At 39.2% G+C, this 20,926-nt stretch overlaps 1 protein-coding gene across 1 annotated transcript in view; it reads right to left on the minus strand.

The window, feature by feature from the left end:
• Positions 1–18,001: 18,001 nt before the first annotated feature.
• gpnmb (glycoprotein (transmembrane) nmb) overlaps positions 18,002–20,926 on the minus strand; it is a 44,037-nt gene continuing 41,112 nt past the window's right edge. Inside the window, exons 10-11 of the mRNA XM_072575307.1 lie at positions 20,100–20,190; positions 18,002–18,735 (exon numbers count right to left, since the gene is read on the minus strand). Coding sequence (XP_072431408.1) covers positions 18,570–18,735; positions 20,100–20,190 — 257 coding nt within the window. The 3' untranslated portion in view covers positions 18,002–18,569. The remainder of the gene's footprint in view (positions 18,736–20,099; positions 20,191–20,926) is intronic.

Consider the following 20,926-nt stretch of genomic DNA (forward strand, 5'->3'; position numbering starts at 1 on the left):
GAAGGTGAAACATGTGATCTGGAATTCAAAGTAACCATGAGCAAGAAACATTTATTTTGCTTGAGCCTTTTTACTTCAACTGACTGTGGCAACTTATATAGTCATGGACTCATGCTAATTTATTTTGTCTCCTGAGGGAGATTAACAATTCAAGCAAGAACTTTCAAGTATAATAAGAGGATAAATGCCTAGCCCCCAGTTTAACATTACCATCCATATTATTCAAGTTGCTGGATGGTTTCCACAATGCCAGTACGAGTACATGAAGTATTTGAGGAAGATTTGTAAAATTATTCTTTCAACTTTATTTCTCTTAGAAATTAACATGCAGTATTAAATTATAAAGTACTGTGTTTTCAATACAAAGCTCCATTTTGTTACATTTTACAATGAAAAATGCCATGAAATGCTAAACACTAGTATTATTTAATCAGGATGTATGAATGAGTATCTTAAAAGAACGTTACACTTGGATAAGAAATTTTATAAATAAGGCATAGAACATATCAATTTATACGAAAATCTTTTCATTTTATTTTATTTAATCATTCAGTACATAATGCAAGCGACTTATAAATATGTTAGACACTTTTGACTTCGAGTTCCAAAATTTACTGTGGCCATTAGATCGTAGTTGGACAAATACTAAAAAATTGATAATTGGAAATCATATTCCTGGATCAAGTTTTACATTTAGAAACATGAAGAGCACATGAAGAGACCAGTAGGTCAAACACATATGCACTTAAAACACAACTTAAAATCAGTGAGCTATTTGCTCACTCGATAATCCAATTCTTTTTCTTGGAGTGTGTCTAATTGTAATTTAAGGCTATTTACATATTCCTGTTTAGTGGTTTGTACTGATGGATTATTCTAGAATTTTGTCAGCTTTTGAGTTACTTCCAACTGCTTAATTTTTAGCATTTGTCCAATGTTATTTGAAATTACATCATGATACACAATATCTCATAATATGATCAATTCTCATTAGAATCTTAAAAGTCTCACTCAGGTAAGTTCAGCATCTCTTCTTTACCAAAGAAGAGAAAGTCAATTTTTTTTTACTCAGCTTATTAAGTGCCTGTAATAAACCTGCCTGGTATTCTTGTGCCTATCTGCATTTTCATATGGTCATTAATGGCCAAGGTAATGGGACCATCTCATGCATGGGGTTGAATAGGTGGCTGATCTCTCGCTTCTTTTAGTGTCAGTCTCTTCCTTGAGAACCCAAAGTCTCTGAGTTAGTGGCGGGTGCAAGTGAAAGCCTGGCCAGTGCATCCTTTGAGGGTTCAAAGCAGGGAGCGAATTTTCTTTTCCTCTGAACCTTGTCCTGAATGTTGAGGCTTGAACACCATTCTTTCTTGCACTGTATGGTTTGGTGCGTGCAATTGAGTTCTAATATGATGTGAAAACCAGAAGGCTCCAGCAGTGGCAAACACTTAACCCTCTCCAATAGTTTCATTCCCTGAGAAAGACAGCCAAGAATCTGTTGTATAACTAACAAGGTGAAGAGTGGAAAGTTGTTCTGAGCTGTGGTGTATCAGGCTCCATGTATCCACAATAGGCCAAATTGTTTCCTTCTGGGCTGTATGATTCTAGCAAGTTGCTTTGAATATTGAAATTCTCCTGTAAAGGACATGTAAATGGTCCAGAAAAATATTAAGCTTTAGCTTTTTCCTGAACTATTTCAATATGATTAATTCAATAATTATATTGCTTTCCTCTCCTACTATTGTTGTGAAGACTAACAGTCATCAGTTTAAGGTTAGAGGGGAAAGAATAAAAGGGAATCTGAGGGCCAATTGTTTTACACAGAGGGTGGTCCGCATAAGGACTGAGCTGCCAGCAGAAGTGGTTGAGGTGGGTACATTAACAACATTTAAAAGACATTTGGACAAATACATGGATAGGAAATGTTCAGAAGGATATGGGCCAAGTGCAGGGAAATGGGTTTAGTGCAGATGGACATTTTGGTCAGCATAGACCAGTTTGGGTAAAAGGGTCTGTCTCTGTGCTGTACGTCTCTACGTCTCTATGTCAGATATTAATTTTTAAATGATCAGCCAGAGACAGACATTGGATTTTTTAACCAAAACAAAGATAATGACTGAAAGTAAAACAAATGTGGCATCCAAACTGGCAGAATGGCACGGTCATTGACCTTCTTTCTGCATTGTTTGTGTTACGAAGGTGTAAGGACGACTGTACCTTTAAGAGAGTTGAAAGCTAGCAAAGACTCAGAGAGACACAGAGAGTCTGGAACAAGGTAACAATGTAACACTCGGTCAGAACAGCTAGCACTGGCTGGGTTGCTATGAGACAAAAACAAATTCAAATTCGGCCAATCAGTTTAAATTATGTCCCAAGATACCAAACTCCAATCAACTTTGAATTTAGTACTTTGACAAAATTAAAACCAATCAAACAATCAAATGTTTTGGGGGTTAAAACCGGAAAAGAATTGAACAGTTGGAGGAGAACAGCCAAAAGACCAACAGATATAGACTGCTAGTAAGAACTCTCTGAGAGATACCTGTCTGGAGAAGGAGTTTGCACAGAAATTAATATCAACATTGACCTACACAACAAATCTACAGAGGAAGATACAAAGAGAAGATTCGAAATTTGAATTTTTTGGTAAATCTTAATCCGGGGTTTTATCGGACCAGTATTGTAGAGGGGAAATTAAAAGATAGGTTAGAGAAAGGAGTTGTAAATAGTTGTTAATTAATTATTCTCCGTTAGACTTAAAAATTAAGTTGTTAATTTTTTACAATTAACAACTGTTAATTTTGTTGTTAATTTTTACTTTAAATAGTGACTTTTGGGATAGTTCTTTGCGTCTCGAATTTTAACAGATTACAGCATAGGGTGAATTTTTTCTGTGGGGCTGGTTTAAATTAGTGTGCCATAATATTTGCTACTCCTTTGAACCCTGGAGATGGAACTGAACCAGGTGGCAACCTCAGACCAGGTTGGCAGGGTCTGGTGGTGTGGACACCTCTCCCATCCTCTGGGAAGAAGATCCGTTTCCTTTGTACCACCTCATCCACCAGGAGCTCCTGGTACCTGTCAGACAAATTTAATGTCATCTATCTCTTGTTCACCATGTTCTGCCTCTGTCTGTCAATGTGCAATGCAGTTTCAGAATGCAAGTGCTTCTCTGGGCACAGTGTTGTCTTTAAAGATGTTGTGGCTGCAAGGAATGTCAGTCTTTTTGTGACTATCCACTGAGTGGTGAGATCTTGTCACAAAAGCATGTGGCAAAATGGCTGGGGATCTGACATGAGAGAAGCCATGCAGGGCAAGCTAGGGAACTAATGCAGTAAGCTTGGTAAGATACAATGAGAAAAGTCACAATGTTTCATTGACAAGAAATATTCCAAAAATTTTATGCAACTTGCACTTAGCTCAAAAAATGCAAGGTTCAGTCGAAGCACAATTCATAATGATTTTAAAGGAGAAATAGGTAAATATTTGAAAAATAAAAGTGAAAACTCAAAGGATCTAAGACTATTAATGTAGTTCTTTCAGTGAGCCATCACACATGCAGCAGGCTGAATGGCCTCTTCTATGTAAGTTCTAGAGGATGAATCATCCATTTATTGGCTGTCTGAATTGCATTGAGTTATTTGGAGGCTTTTCTCCATGAGTCCTGGCATGATTTCTTGGGCTATCTTTCCAAATTCTCCTCAGTAACTATCTAGCTTGCCCCTACAGCACCTGTCATATCTGATTCTGGCTGAACTATCACACATCATTCCCAGAACAACTCAGTGGATCTCCACTGGCAAACTTGCATTCCTTGTGTCTGTGCCAATTTTGAACAGCTTCTGGGTACCCAAGTGAGCATTGGTAATCCAGTATTGCCACCACTGCAAGGTCATAGTATTGCAGCCTCCTAGGAGTCACAGATTGCTGCTCTCTGTACCTGACATATGGCTTTTTTTAACCAGAGCCTCAATTTCTCTAGTTATCCAGCATTTCCCACACCCACCAGCCTTGCTCTTCATCTCAACAGGAACATATCTTCTCTGGACACTTGTTATCTCATTTTCAAAGGCTTCCCATTTTCCAGCCGTCCCTTTACCCACGAACACCTGCCCCAATCAACTTTTGAAAGTTCTTGCCCAATACAGTCAAAATTAGCCTTTCTCCAATTTATAATTTAAACTTTTAGATCTGGTCTTTCCTTTTCCATCACTATTTAAAAACTAATAGAATTATGGTTGCTGGCCCCAAAGTGCTCCCCCACTGACACCCCAGTCATCTGCCCTGCCTTATTTCCCAAGAGTAGATGAAAATTTGCTCCTTCTCTGGTACATCCACATACTGAATCAGAAAATTGTCTTGTACACACTTAAATTCCTCTCCATCTAAATCCTTAACACTATGGTAGTCCCAGTCTGTCTGGAAATTTAAAATCCCCTACCACAACCACCCTTATTATTTTTAGGGATAACTGAAATCTCCTTATAAATTTGTTTCTCAATTTCCCACTGACTATTGGGGAAAGTCGATTGTACAATCCCAATCAGGTGAGCATCCTTTTCTTATTTCTCAGTTCCACCCAAATAATGTCCCTGAATGTATTCCCAGGAATATCCTCCTTAAATATAGCTGTAATGTTATTCCTTATCAAAAACCCCTCTTCCTATCCTCTCTTGCCACCGTTTCTATCCTTCCTATAGGCTCAATACCTTGGATGCCAGTCCTGTCCATCCCTGAGCCACATCTCCAATTTGTATGGAATCCCAGTCCCATGTTCCCAACGATGCCTTGAGTTCATTGACCTTACCTGTTAGGCCTCTTGCATTGAAATAAATGCAGTTTGGCAGTTTCACCTCGTTCTTTGTTCCTGCCTGCCCTGACTGTCTGACTTAAGTTCTTTCCCAACTGTACCAATCTCAGACTGATCTATTATCACACTACCTCCTTCGGTCCCACCAACAACCCCCACCTTCCTAGTTTAAAATCCTCCAGAGCAGCTCTAGCAAATCTCCCTAGTTAGTGTATTAGTCCCCTTCTAATTCAGGTACAATCCATCCTTCTTGTATAGATAACCTCTACCCCAGAAGAAATTCCAATGATCCAAAAATATGAATCTTTCTCCCTGCACCAGCTCCTCAGCCACAGACTCATCTTATTTATCTTGCCCTCACTAGCTCATAGCATGGGAAGTAATCCAGATATTACTACCTCCTTTATAAATTCCTGCCCAACTTCCTATATTCTTGCCGCAGAATTTCGTCCTTTTTGTCCTATGCTGTTAGTTCCAATGTGTACAACCTCCCGCTGGTTCCTCTCCCCTTTGAAATATTCTGCATCCTCTCCAAGATACCCTTGATCGTGGCTCCAAAAAGGCTACACACCATTCTGATGTCTTGCCGTTGGCCACAGAAATGTCTGTCTGTACCTCTGACCAGAGTTCCCTATCACAAGTAGATTGCTCAGAACCTGACATACCCCTCATTACACTAAAGACAGTGTTGGTACCAGAAATATGCCTGTCAGTGCTACATTGCGCAGAGAGTCCATCACCCCTCCATTTTCCAAAACAGCCTGTTTGGTTGAGATGGGGATAGCCACAGGAGACTCCTGCACTACCTGTTTCCCTCTCCTACCTTTTGTGGAGGTTACCCATCTACCTGATTAAACCAAAGATACAGGAGCTACAGGGTGTGATGGATGGCAGTTGCAGGGAGGGAGATGTAAATTCCTCATTGCCTCTAACTGCCACTCCAACCGATCCATGTGATCCAATAAGATTCACAACTAATCCATTAGCAGACAGAATCCATCAGCAACATGGAAACTCTCACTAATCTCCCACAGCCAACAGGAAGAGCACATTCTACTAAAGGCCATCTTTGCACCTCAACGTTCTACAGACCCAGAAAAGAGCACAGACTTCCTGCTCTAAAAACACTACCAGGCTAGCTTAGTAAGTAAATATTTTTATACTTTCAAAAGTTCAATCACGATTGATGGGCCAAATAGTCTAATTCTACTCCTATATCTCCAGTCTTAGAAAGTCTTGTTACAACCATACAAAAGGTTTAGTGAGGCCACAGCTAGAAAACCATTTTGGACTTTGTAGTTAAAGAAGAATGTACCGACAGTGGACACAATTTGAAAAAAAGACTGTCGGCAGATTCCTAGAATGGAGAAGTTATCAAGAACTGCCAGGTAAGTTTAGAAGAATGAGGGATGACCTTATTGAAACATACAGGTTGAGTGGAGCCTTGATGGGGTAGCCATCAAGAGTGGAGGCCTGGGACAGATCAGACATGACCTTACTGAATTTCGAAGCTCCTTGGATGCTGCCTGAACTGCTGTGCTCTTCCAGCACCACTAATCCAGAATCTGGTTTCCAGCATCTGCAGTCATTGTTTTACCTTACTGAATGGTAGTCAGACTAGAGGGGTCAAATGGTCTCCTCCTGCTTCTATTCCTTATGTAATGAGATGTTCCTACTTTTGGGACATTGGTATTTGTGCAAAGTTAGTATCTGTGCAGTAACTGTCACATTTCTATTATTACAACAGGGATTACACCGAAAAAGTTCACTGGCCAAGTGGCCCTAAGGTCACAAAAGCTGCTGGACAAAACAAAAATAAAATCAACTTTTTTTTCTTCTTAAAACAGTTCCAAACAAGCAACATTCCCAACAAACGGCATAATGTATTCAACAACAATAATGCAAATATTTTCTAAAAGTGGCCTGTCTAGTGAAGCCCAAACTTTGGCCTTCATGAGCCAGTGCTGTGTAAAAGGAAGAACCATAGCCACAGTTTAAAACATTTTTCCTCCCTAATTAACACACATTTCAATCAGTGGCCCCAAGTCATGATTCAGGATACAGTGACCTAAACTGTGCTAAAGATCAGTCCTTTTAAAAAGCATAGATATCGACAAAAAGAAACGATCATAAAAAGGATCATATTGCTTGAACAGAGGGACTAACATAATACAAGTCAACTATTGTGCAAGGCAACAAGGTTCAAACATTACAGGAGGTAGACAGTTTAAAAAGACGACAATAACTGTGGAATGGAAGCAGAGTTAAGTTTACTATCTGTCAAGAACCCAGCAAAGTTTTTGGCAATTCATACAATATCTATTTATAGCCACTATCCTGGAATGAAGGGAAATCCTCAATGATGTGAGGAAGAAAACTATTTCCATTCCTGAAATGAATTGGCAACAGTGTAAAAGCAAAATGTTCTATCCGACAATCTGGGTTTTAGAACTTCAGATTGACACTTAACTAGAACAAAATTGGAGAGGTGAAGAGAAGAAAATAATCAAGAAAAGAAGGACTAAAAAGAAGGGAGGGGAAGGAAGGGAGAGAGAAAGTTCAAATGGAGCTATTAGGTCATTTTACATTTTGGTGGCTTTACACCAACCAGCCACATTGAATCACTGGTTTCCAGATGTGCAACATTGCAGGACGGAATATTTTCCCCAGCCTTTCCGAATTAATTCCTCTTTCCATATCTACCTTTGAAACTATTCTCATAAATTAATGCAATAAGCACGTATTCTCAGCTGAACCATTTGCACAGTATGTAATTAAATCAAATTGCACCGTAATTCACACAATTAGTTGCAAATATGATAGTAGAAGACTGCTTCTTCTAGTGACAGAGTTCATTTGTAAATTTGGAGTTATATTTATCAACATTTCAGATATAATCAAATCAACCACCACAAACTAATTGGAATAAGCTAACAAATTGAGGTTTAACTTGTCATCACCAGTCCACCACAAGACCAGAAGTAAGAACAGTACTCTTTAACAGGTTCATGACTGAGCTGACATCCCTCACATCCACTTCCTTGCGTTTGCCCATAATTCTTGAATCCTCGACTGATCAAGAATCTCAACCTTAAATATTTTTTTAAAAAACACTCATGGGATGAGGGCATCGCTGGCTGGACCAGCATTTATTGCCCATTCCTAGCGGGTAGTTACGAGTCAACCACATTGCAATGGGTTCAGAGTCACATGAAGGCCTGATCCGAGGGAAAAGGACATCAGTGAATTAGATAGGTTTTAAAGCAAAACTACAATTAACAATGGATTCACGATCATTACAGTCTTAATTCCAGATTTTCATTAAATTCAAGTCTCACAATCCGCCATGGCAAGATTCAACCTGGTTCCTGAGAACATTACCAGGGTCTCTGGATTAACAATCCATTGACAACACCACTGGGCCATTGCCTCCCCTATAAATAAATATACACAAGGACTCTTGCGTCACAGCGCTCTGCCGCGAGAATTTCCAAAGATTCTCCTGTCAGAGAAGAAATTCCTTATCTCAGTCTTAAACTGACCCCCTGTTTCCATGCTGTACATCTCTATGACTCTAAGTAGAACCAGTCTGACTCAAGGTTGGAATATATGGACTCTAACCTCACACCTTTAATGCATTGTCTGAGCTGAGATGTCACTTTTTTTTAACCAAACCTTAAGCTATCTTGGGAATGTGACTTTAAAGAAGTTGTAGGATTTACATATTAATGAATCAAAACCTGCAGCCCATTCTAAAAGATGAAAGTTCGTGGATAAAGAAACAATATATCCAGGTTAAATGAAATTCCAAAGATCAAAAGTCTAGACTACAAGGTGGAAAATTATTTTCTTACAGTCATTTTGATTTTAGCAAATTCAACATGCTGATGTCTGTAGGGTGATGTCCATTCCTCAATTCATTGGTTGATCAAGTGGATCTAGACCTTTTCATGTTTTCGAAAATTTTTTTTCCAAGTTTACTGAAGTTTTTTTCCCATATTAGAGAGGGAGACAAATGGATGCTTTCTGGATATTTCTTCCACTGTCTTGGCACTGCAGCTCAATTAATAAGTGATCGATTGTCAGGCAGAATCTCTTTAACTGATAAGATTCTCTGCACGGCTTAATCTCATGTTTTTCTTCTCACCACTTCAAAAATCAACACTGTATCACACAACTTAAAGTTATGCAACATTTGATTTTTAGTTACAAAACTCACCTAGTATTTCAGTTAAACCAGTCCAAATTCCATTTCAATTTATACTCCCAGATAGGAATATAATATGGTCTCTTACACACTTTCACTCATAAAAAAGTAACACTGTTGCATTAAATGCTTTTAATCACCAGGTGAACACAACACAAAAATGTATATTCCTTTGCCATCTTTCATTCTTTATGCAGGAATTAGGCAATTTCTTGTCATGTACCTCAGAAATTCTTAAACTGAAACTGCATCAGCTTTTTAAAAAAATCATTCTTAGAACGCAGGCATTGCTGGCCGGGCCAGCATTTATTGTCTATCCCCAGTTGCCCTTGAGAAATTGATGGTGAGTTACTTCCTTGAACTGTAGTCCATGTGTCCTAGGTAGATTTTCTCCAGCAATGTGAACGATACTTCTGTTTAATCATTGAATATATTGGAAAGTTTTGCATTTCAAGTATTAAATTTGAAAATGCCAGGAGATTGTGATAAGGTGGACAGCGCGGTGGCACAGTGGTTAGCACTGCTGCCTCACAGTGCCAGATACCCGGGTTCAATTCCCACCTCAGACGACTGACTGTGTGGAATTTGCACATCCTTCCTGTGTCTGTGTGGGTTTCCTCCCACAGTCCAAAAATGTGCAGGCTAGGTGAATCGGCCATGCTAAATTGCCCAAAGTGTAAGATGAAGGGGTAAATGTAGGGTAATGGGTCTGGGTGGGTTGCACTTCGGCAGGTCAGTGTTGGGTTGAAGGGCCTGTTTCCACACTGTAAGTAATCTAAAAAGTATATACTAACAGTTTTGTTGCAACCATGCCAGATTTGAAAAAGCAAATCAGAGCAGGACTTAAACATTTAATGGTAAGGTCCTAGGGAGTGTTGCTGAACAAAGAGACTTTGGAGTGCAGGTAGATAGGATCGTGAAGACGACATTTGGTATGCTTTCCTTCTGTGGACAAAGCATTGAATATAGGAGTTGGGAGGTCATGTTGTGACTGTACAGGACATTGGTTAGGCCACTTTTGGAATTTTGCATGCAATTCTGGTCTCCTTCCTATAGGAAGGGTGTTGTGAAACTTGAAAGGGTTCAGAAAAGATTTACAAGGATGTTGCCAGGTTTGGAGGATTTGGGTTATAGGGAGAGGCTGAATCAGCTGTGGCTGTTTCCCTGGAGTGTCGGAGGCTGAGGGCTGACCTTATAGAGTTTATAACATCATGAGGGACATGGATAGGATAAACAGATAAGGTGATTTCCCTGGGATGGGGGAGTCCAGAACTAGAGGGCAAAGGTTCAGGGTGAGAGGGGAAAGATATAAAAGAGACCTAAGGGGCAATGTTTCCACGCAGAGGGTAGTGTATGTATGGAGTGGTGGAGGAAGTGGTGGAGGCTGGTACAATTACAGCATTTAAAAGGCATCTGGATGGATATATGAATAGGAAGGGTTTAGAGGGACATGGGCTAAGTGCTGGAAAATGGGACTAGATTAGGTTAGGATATCTGGTCGGCCTGGACGAGTTGGACCGAAGGATCTGTTTCCGTCTATATACATCTCCATGACTGTATACAGACTTGAAAATGTTGAAGTGTCACTAATAATCCCAAAGCCTCCTTTTCCACAGAAGAGTTCATCTCTTAGAAATTCTGCCTTCTCTATTCACAATTTATCATCTTGCACCTAAGGGTGCACCTACCTCAATAGCATCAATTGCCATTTTAAACAGTTTTATAATGTTCAGGGTGGCCAAAACTGTTTCAGTTATTAGGATTTCCTTCAGCTTCTCAAACACTGCTTGGTACTCTGCATACAATATTACCTTTGCCTGTTTTTGTAATGATACAGCTATGGGGTGAAGTTAATCACAAATTTTCAATAAAAAACACACATTCCCCAAAACCTCATGACTTCCTGCTTAGTTTTAGGAATAGGGTATTCTACAGAACTATCACTTTTACTTTTCTTGGCAATATTTACCTTTGACCTACAGGATGTCTTTGGTAAGTTACCCTTTGTGAATTAATATTTAGCAAGATTTATTACTCAGCCAGCCAACTATACTTGCTTAAATAAGTCTTCTATTTATGTAAATACCTTTCACATGTTTTACTATGTATTATAGTATTGTCTAAATAAACAACACAGTTTGATACCTGCACCACAACTTGATTCATAAGTCCTTGGAATGTAGCTGGGGCATTTATAAACCCAAATGACATCAGTCAACATTGACATTACTCATTTGATGTATCAAAGGCTGGCATGTACTTATACCCGTCAATAAATCAACTTGAGAAAGAAATGTAGCACTACCAACTCTATCAGTGTAGTCTCCTAACTGAGGATTTGGTTGTGGATCTATGTTTGTTACTACATATACTTTTCTGTAATCTAAGCAGAATCTAGTTGTCTCATCTGGTTTACGTACTAATGCTACCAGTAAATTCCAACTGCTTTGGTTAGGATTAATTAAGTGATTCTAACATATGTTGAATCTCATTTCCACCTGAGCTTAGTTTTCTGGGTTTAACTGAAAAGCATGTTATATAATTGGTATTGATGCCTCTACATCTGCAACATGTGTGACTAACATAAGATATCCTGGTGTGTCATTGAATTCCTTAAGTAACCTTCCTAGATTTTCCCATTGTCCTTCCTCTAAGTATGAAAATAGGATATCTAATTGTCCCAGTATTTCAGAATTAGCTGGCTGAATTGTAGATTTTCTTTGTGAGTTGCCTACCTCTGTTACCATCTCACTCTTACTGTCCATGTCATCCCACACTATCTTATCAACTGACATACTTCTTCTTTCTTATCTTCCTCCCCACGATGACATTGGTTTAACATGTTCCCATGACATAACCATATTTTCTTTCTGTGAATCATGTGTATCTGTCTGATCAGTCATATTACTAACACTCCTATTTACCACTCAATCTCACTTTCAGGGGTTCAACTTATAAAGATAATAAAGCTTCATCTTCTGTTTGAACCATTCATGTTCTAGTACGTTTGCCCATTTCTTACAGCTTTGCCAGTAAAGTATTCCTGTGCTCCATTGCATGATCCTGTGAGTTACTGCAATCACAGTAATTGGATTACTGTGTCCAGACGGATCAGAAAGAGAGAATGATAAACTTTGGGGCCAGGAATGTAAGAACTCTGATGCACCCAGCTAACAGTGATCAACCTGAGAGAAGAACTGCGATCACAGCCAGAGAATTGAAAAGATACCCGATGGACCTAGCTGCTCTTTCCAAAACTCACTTTGCAGACAAAAGGCAGTGAAGGAGGTGAAAGATAGTTCCTTCTGGAAAGGGAAGGCTGCTGATGAGCCCAGAATTCAAGGTGTTGGATTCACAATTCAGAATCAGCTCATCAGTTGCCTCTCTGAACTTTCTATGGGGATCAATGACTGATTCATGATCATCCCCCTAATACTCACCATCAAGCAGATGGCTACAATTGTGAGCACTTATGCCCCAACCATTGACATGGAGGAGGAAGTAAAGGAAATTTTCTATGCCAATCTTGACACACTACTTTCAAGCATCCCCAAGGAAGAGAAGATTTCACTGCCAGGGTTGATCGAGACCACAACCTTTCAAATGGCACCATAGGAAGGGAAGATATTGGCAACATCAACTCAATTGAGGCTTCTCACAAAATGCATTGAGTACAACCTCACCATCACAAACACACTGTTCTGTCAGAAAAACAAATTCAAAGCATCTTGAAGATTCCGACACTCAAAAACAAAGGCAACTCATTGATTATGTCGTTGTTCACTCTAGGGACAGTCGGGACATGAATTTCACCAGGGCTATGATTGGCTCAGATGACTGCTAGACTGATCACCACCTTATCTATTCCACAATGTCCATTGGCTACATAGAAAGGGGAGGTTTCAGAAGAAGCAGACCCGGTCAAGATTCGACATCAACAGCATGGGTAACACAGTTACTACGCAACATCTACAGCCTCATTTGATAAAACCGTACAATGGGAATACATTGGAGAACACTGGAGTCTGCTTAAATCAATACCATTCTCAGTATCTGCAATAACACCCTTGGGTATGACCGGAAGCCATCAGGACTGTTTGACGAGAATGATGTGGAAATTGAACAGCTCATCTCTCAAAAAAGGACAGCCTTCTGTGACTGGCAGAATGACATCAAATGCAATGTTAAAAGAAGGGTTCTATGCCAAAGCAAAGGCTGATGTCAGATGAGGGTAAGGGAGCTCAAAAACAAATGGTGTACTGAAAAGGCCTTGGAAATCTAGTAGTGGGCAGATAGGGGTGACAGAAGAGGTTCCCTCAGCACTATCAAGGCATATACAGTCCAAAGCTACAGTGGTCTAAACCCCCTGCACTCTAAAGATGGACAAAAACTGCTCAAGGGCAATGATGCAATAAACACCCACTGGAGAGAGCATTTCCAATAACTCCTCAACCGTAAAACCAACATTAATTTGGAAATCTTCAACCAAATCCTCAAGAGATCCATGTAAGGTGCAACCGAAGAACAAGATGCCGTAAGGAGCCTAAGAAACAACAAAGGCTGCTGGTCCTGATTCCTGCAGAGATCCTAAAGGAGGATGGCCCACAGTTCCATCAACACATACGTGCTTTGCTCTTGATGATTTGGCTCAAAGAAGAACTCCCCTCATATTCAGAAAAGGCTGACAAGGCTGACTGTGGGAATTACACAGGCACCTCCCTTCTGTCAGCCACTATCAAGCTCCTTGCAGGTGTCTTAGTCAATTGGATTTTTGCCATTTTCTGAGGAAATTCTCCCTGAATTGCAGTGTGGCTTTTGCCAGTCCAAAGGAACAACAGATATGATCTTTACAGCATGTTGATTACAAGAAAAATGTCAGGGACAGAAACAACTGCATTACATTGACCTCAGGTCTTGGACACAGTTAAATTCCACACTGTCTGGCAGATACTGTGACGATGCGGCTGTCCTGACAAGTTCATCAGGATGCTGAGGCTGCTGCATGGTGATATGTTTAGCAACTGTGGATTGGAGTCTCAGCCTTTCATTGTGGAGACAGGAGTCCTCCATGTCCAACATTGTGGCAGAAATACAACACTGTCTGAGCTGTGCCAATGGAACTTATTCCTGATTCAGAAGAATGGTGTTTGAAGACCATGATTAAATTTCTGGTCTACAAAGCCAATGTCTTTCCTCTACTGCTATATGGAGCTGTACTGTAGACTACCTACAGCAGGCACCTTAAAGCACTGGAATAACACCAGCAGAGATCCCTATGAAAAATCCTGTGGATCACCTGGGAAAATGGCACACTAAGACCAATGTCTTGGAGGATGCTAACATAGCCAGCAACACCACCATCACATTTCAACAGCAAGTACGATGGACTGGCCATGTCAATCGAATGCCCAACTCGTGCTTCCAAAAACAGATCATACGCACCCTATAAAAGAATGTCCGGATGCACCTGGTGGCCAAAAGATATGCTTCAAAGATAACCTCCGGACCAACCACAAGAAATTCCATAACAACATCAACAATCCGGAGGACAGGCTGCAGACCAGAACCACTAGAAAACCATCATCCAGCAGGAGCTATATGCCACGAAAATGATTTCTACCGCTCCACTGAACAAACTACACTGAACACAGAACAGAACATCAAGAAGGCCCACCATTATCACCCACCAATGCCCACACTGCAACAGAATCAGTGAATCCCAGATTGGCCTCTTCAGCCATCTGAACACCCACAAATAGACACCCTCATGGACACCAGAATGATCACCGATGATAACGACTATGCTAAGTACTCTTGTATAATGATAAAAGGTGCACACTATTAAACATGGTTACAGTACATACTGAGCTGAAAATGTGTTGCTGGAAAAGCGCAGCAGGTCAGGCAGCATCCAAGGAACAGGAGAATCGATGTTTCGGGCATCAGCCCTTCTTCAGGAATCCTGAAGAAGGGCTGATGCCCGAAACATCGATTCTCCTGTTCCTTGGATGCTGCCTGACCTGCTGCGCTTTTCCAGCAACACATTTTCAGCTCTGATCTCCAGCATCTGCCGTCCTCACTTTCTCCTACAGTACAAACTGAAATAAGTATATGTTAATGATGAGTAAAATTTGACATCCAGAAAGAAAAAAAAATCATCATAAAACATTATGAACTCCCTCTACTATTTCAAATTTGCTTTTCCTCCCAGGATGGGGGATTTCAAGACCGGAGGCACATATTTAAGGTGAAAGGAGAGAGATTTTAAAAAGACATAAGGGGCAAATTTTTGCATACTGGATGGTTTGCGTGTGGAATGAATTTTCCTCAGGAAGTGGTGGAAGTGGGCAGAATTACAACGTTTAAAAGACATTTGGATATGTATATGAGATGGAAAGGCTTGGAGGGATATGGGCCAAGAGCAGGCAGGCGGGACTAGTTTAGTTTGAGATTATGTTCGGCATGGACCAGTTGGACCGAAGGATTTGTTTCCATACTATATGACTGTATATTGAACAGACAGTTCTGTTTGCTTTTATGGAACACTGCTACCTTCCATGGAGTATTGGTTAGCTGCAGCAGGATAGATCTGTGAAGAGAAATCAAAGTTAACATTTGGGGTCAAGTGACCCTTCCTCAGAGGTTCTGAAGAAGGGTCACTTGACCCGAAACATTAACTTCGATTTCTCTTCACAGATACTGCCAGACCTGTGGATTTTTTCCAGCCTACTTCTATTTGTTTCTGATTTACACCATCCACAGTTCTTTCAGTTCTTATCAGGATAGATCTTTTCCTGGTTTTATGCATATGGTTACTGATTGTACAAATTTCATTTACACCGGGCAAAAAATTGAAGTGAAGGAAGTACATACCTTTAAGTAAACCTGCTCAGTTTTACATTCACTTTAATGAACAATAATAAGATGAAATCTAATAAAAGGATACCCTATTCCTTGAAAGAGTTTCCTGTATTACTAAGGTGAACTAAAAATCTCAATCTTGAAATTTCTTTTAACTAGTTTGAACTATTTATCCAATTTGTTTTACTTGGTGTTAACGCTGTTGATCACATTTTATGTAACAAGATAATTTTAAAACAATTAAATTATGGTGTTGGGCTGGCTAAGATACTCCATTATCTTGTGACTCAGTGCACCACCCACAGCAGTTGGCTGTTGAGTATAAAACAGATGAGGATGAAATTCACAAACTAAAACTACAATATGTCTTCATCTAAAGTTGTGATTGTGTTCCAGAAATCACAACTTGCAGTGAAACAATATAAAGTGAATTATAGGTTCGACAGGAATCAATGTTTAAGCAAGAGCTATGTTCCCTCAGACTTCCTTCTGACTGGAAAAAAAACTGTACAAGTTGAATTATTACACTATACATACAGTATATGCATTCCTAGCTGAAATAATTTGAAAACTAGAATACATCACAAAATATAAAAGAAATACAGCACAATATGTAGCTTATACAACATCCAAAAAATGCACTCCCTTGAATTTTTCAGTTAAAAAATCACAACACCAGCTTAAAGTCCCATAGGTTTATTTGGAAGCACTAGCTTTCGGAGCACTGCTCCTTTGTTAGGACCTCACAGCCACCTGATGAAGGAGCAGTGCTCCGAAAGCTAGTGCTTCCAAATGAACTATAACCTGGTGTTGTGTGATTTTTAACTTCGTCCACCCCAGTCTAACACCAGCTCCTCCACATCTTGAATTTTTTAAAATTAATCAGATGTTAGAGATAGCCAGTTACAATGACCTTGCAACTCTATACTGACCAACTTCAGCCACTAGATGAAACCATTTTCTTCTTTAAATTTCTTTAAACTGGGTACTAACCCATTTCAACTTTGTAGGTGTTGTTTTTTGTGTGAGACCCATGTGATTTCACGGAGGCCATTTGCTTGATGTGTTTATTACATTCTTGTGGTAGGGCAGGTAATGAAATTGCTGTGCCTTTCACTCAAATAAACCATGTAATTGCCTCTTTATTGTCTCTGGTGAAAACAATGTACTGCACTTTAATATAGGAAAAGATGTAGCTACAATCTAAAACAAACTTAAACCTTGCTAACTGGGGAGGATGAAAAGAAGGCATCCAATTCACCCTCTTCCCTTGATGGTAACTCTTTCAGCTAACCAGAAACCAAAAGAACTGCAGATACTGAAAATCTGAAGAAAAAACCAACATTTCTAGAAAATCTCAGCATGTCTGGCAGCATCTGTGGAGAGAAATTAGAATTAACATTTTGGGTCCAGTGACCCTTCAGAAGTGACCTTTCTTCAGCATGGTTCTGAAGAAGGATCACTGGACCTAAAATGTCACCATCAACCCAAAGAAACTCAAACATATAAGTAGAAAGCAGGCTATACCACCAGTTCTTCATTTGGAGGCGTATTGAAGATGTTACCTGGTATGGTGACGAAACTCCTGAAAACAAACCTTCCAGCTCAGCAAGCAAACCTACATGCAGAACGTCAAGCTGAGCTACAAATCTTCTCAAAACTCACTAATTCCATCTTGTATATGAGTCACTATAAATTAGCAGACAAATGCAGCAAGAAATTAGGATGGATAATGGTGGCCTTCACTTCAAAACCTGGATATAACCTACACAGAGAATGTTGGAGAAAGTCAGCAAGTTTGGCAGTATTTGTGGACAGAGAAAAATGGCATTAATGTATCAAGTCTTGTGTGACTTCTTCACAACTGAAGAACCTTACTGGACTCAAAGTTGTGATGAGTTTCTTCGGCATGCGCTGTGTTTGTTTCGGATTTACAGCATCTGCAGTATTTTGCTTTTATTGGATACAACCTAATCTATAGACTCAGACAACAGGGCAAAATCACTGATAAATAAACGTTGTGGAGTTTTTGGCTAATTTTTGCACAAGTCAATTCCAGACATTCTTCCCAATTTCAAACTGACAGAAGACAAAAATAAAGCCAGGTTTTGTTTTTTATAATTCATCATTACAATAGTTTATTTGACATTATCTGTTTTAAAGACTTTTGACACAAGTCTGAGAGATACAAGTAGAAAAGTTAGTTTTATGACTATCATATCTAAGCAAATGTGCAGAAACTCAAAAGCTAGTACTTCTAGAAGGGTCTCTGTGAATATCCCTTTTGTATAGATTCTTAACTGAAACGTTTTGGTGTCAATAGAAATCCAGTATGTGCATCCAGGTACTGCCATTTTGCCATCACTGTACCATCTAATGAGAGTCATAGAGATGTACAGCATGGAAACAGACCCTTCGGTTGTAGTGAATGGAATGAACTTTAGAATGGCTTTAAAAAAGTTTATCTCCAACATTTGCAGTTGCTTATAACGTTTATAAATACATATAGACTTATACCCTCAAGCACTGTGAAGGAGAGCTGGATTTCAAGTAATTTATAATGTAATCCACTTGTAAAGAGGAGCTAAGCAGTATAATATAATATTTCTATAATCAAGATTTGCAGAAGCAACACAAGTACTCAGACAGAAAGTTGACTGTTCCTGGAGCACACTTCTGGTTGAGGAGTATCTCTGATTAAATGACTCCAGGTTTCTTCAGTAATGGGCTCTTCTCATCATTCACAAGAAAGAGTTTGTTTCTCAGGTTATTGAAGTACACAGTGGCATCACCATTATTCACCACCAGTTGTTTATTTCTGTCATTCAATCGTCTAACAATTGGTGTATATTCTTTGTAACGCCTGTAAAGTAAGTTTCACATCCTTAATGAATCAAATTGATTGTAGTTCCTACTTCAACTGCTGCCAAAAACATGTACAATGTATTTTATGAATTTGTAAAATATAAAACTTAAGTATGAATTGTTGCAATCCATAATGTGGAAGATTGGAATATCTCCCAACCAGTTATTTCTATTCATTATCATAAATTACATTCTTAGAAACATGTTTTAAAAATAACCTCATACAGCCTCCTTTAAAGATTTTCAATACTTAGATAGTTACTTCCATTTTATTCATTTTCAAGACTCATATCGCTCCTGAGGGACGTCTGCCTTATATTTCATAATTAGGTGAAATTTCCTGACTACATCATGTTACACAACAAGGAAATGTATGACATATTAAGCATAGTTTTCACCTTATTTCTCTAAGCTTCTTTGCATGAGGATATTAAAACTTCAAGTGCTGGACATAGCGGTTACTGAATGGACTCTATTAAAGGCTTTGTCTGCATGCTTCCTTTGTGAAAGAAATTCCCTAAGCTTACAAGAACTTTATTGAGGTTCAGTTTTCTAAAAACATATTTGAATTGATATTTGGTTTCAGGGTCTGGGTAGTCACCTGGCCAGGCTAATCACCTACTCATTGTAGAATCTTCCTAAATTGAGCTCAATGTAGATCAAAATTAGGCATTAGCATCAACAAAGTTGAACCAGAGCTCTCTGTCCTGCAGTGGCAATATCCCCAGCCCTGGACTGTGAGATACAGGTACAAGTCTCACCGGCTCCAAAGGTGTGCAATTATATCTCACAATAGGGAAAAGAGATCCAGCCAATTCCAAACAAAAAGAAACCTTTCAGCATTAGAGCTTCTATTAGAAAACTTTCCCAGAAGATAACTGATCCCCTACAGGAATTATTTATTTTAGCCTGAAAAGTTTTGGGGCTATGTATTGTGCCTAATTGAGATTCATATCATCTCACATCCAGCAACAGTATTTAAAATATAGACAGAGCAGAATTCCCAAGAAAACCAAAATCTTTCCACCCAGGCACAAATACTTGAGATGGGGTAGATACAGTAGAACATTTGGCCATGGAATTTCCTACTGGAATTTAATTTATTGTAGAAATGAAGCAAAATTTCAGTGTAACAAAGGTCTGCTCCACTTTCAAGTCATACAACTGAAAATTAATCCCAGTTACATTTTGGAATTGATCAGAAGGAATTTAAGACTTACATCATAAGAAAAGGAAAGGAATTCAATGTTATTACAACTTCTTAGTATATTTTCCCTATAAATGGCTTGTAATAAATGCATTCAGATTTTTAAAAATCAGTTATTTTTATGCTTCTTTTTCTGATGATCACTCAAAACTTACTTGTAAAGGAAAGAGACAGCACCAATAATAAGAATCACCAGGCAAATGCCAAGTATTAAGACACCATGCAGGCCTGTATTACTGCTGGAACCTGCAAGTAATTCAAAATTGAGTCATCAAATAAAATCTCTTTTTAGAGAACAAGGCATATATAAGACTCAGATATCAATGATCATCATCATCTAGGCAATGTGGTAAAGCAAAGTAAAATAAATTGAAAGCTGGGATATTTAACCAGAAAGCAATATTTGGATTCCTGTAAGACTGGATTGGTCCACTCCATCCTTCTCCCTAGCGACTCTGAGATGAAGGAAGTCAGTTCATACCCTTGGTGTCACAATAATTAAGAGATGAGCTCCCCACTTCATACTGTATCATCTCTAAGACTATCTATTTCCACCTTCATAACATCATCCAACTTCACCCTGTCTCAGTTTATCTGCTGATGAAACTCTCTTACATGTTTTTTTATTGCTTTTATGCTAAAATATTCTAACTCATTCCTGAGTAGTCTTCTACACTGTACCCTCCATATATGGGTCATCTGCCCAAATCTCAACTCACAGCCAGTTCCATTTCCCATCACCTCTGGACTCATAGACCTAAACTGGCTCCCTGTTAAGCAATGTCTTGATTTAGGTTTTCATTCTTGTTTTTAAATCCCCATAGTCTTGCCCCTCCCTAGTTTTATCTCCTTCAACCTCAAAATCTCCCAAGATATCTGTGCTCCTCTGATTCTGGTCTCTTGTGTGTTCCAATCGTAATTGCTCCACCATTAATAGTTGCTTCGCCCAAGACCCAAACTCTCAAATTATCTCTCTACATCT

This window comes from Chiloscyllium punctatum, chromosome 8, assembly GCF_047496795.1.
Source record: "Chiloscyllium punctatum isolate Juve2018m chromosome 8, sChiPun1.3, whole genome shotgun sequence".
NCBI classification, from domain to species: Eukaryota; Metazoa; Chordata; class Chondrichthyes; order Orectolobiformes; family Hemiscylliidae; genus Chiloscyllium; species Chiloscyllium punctatum.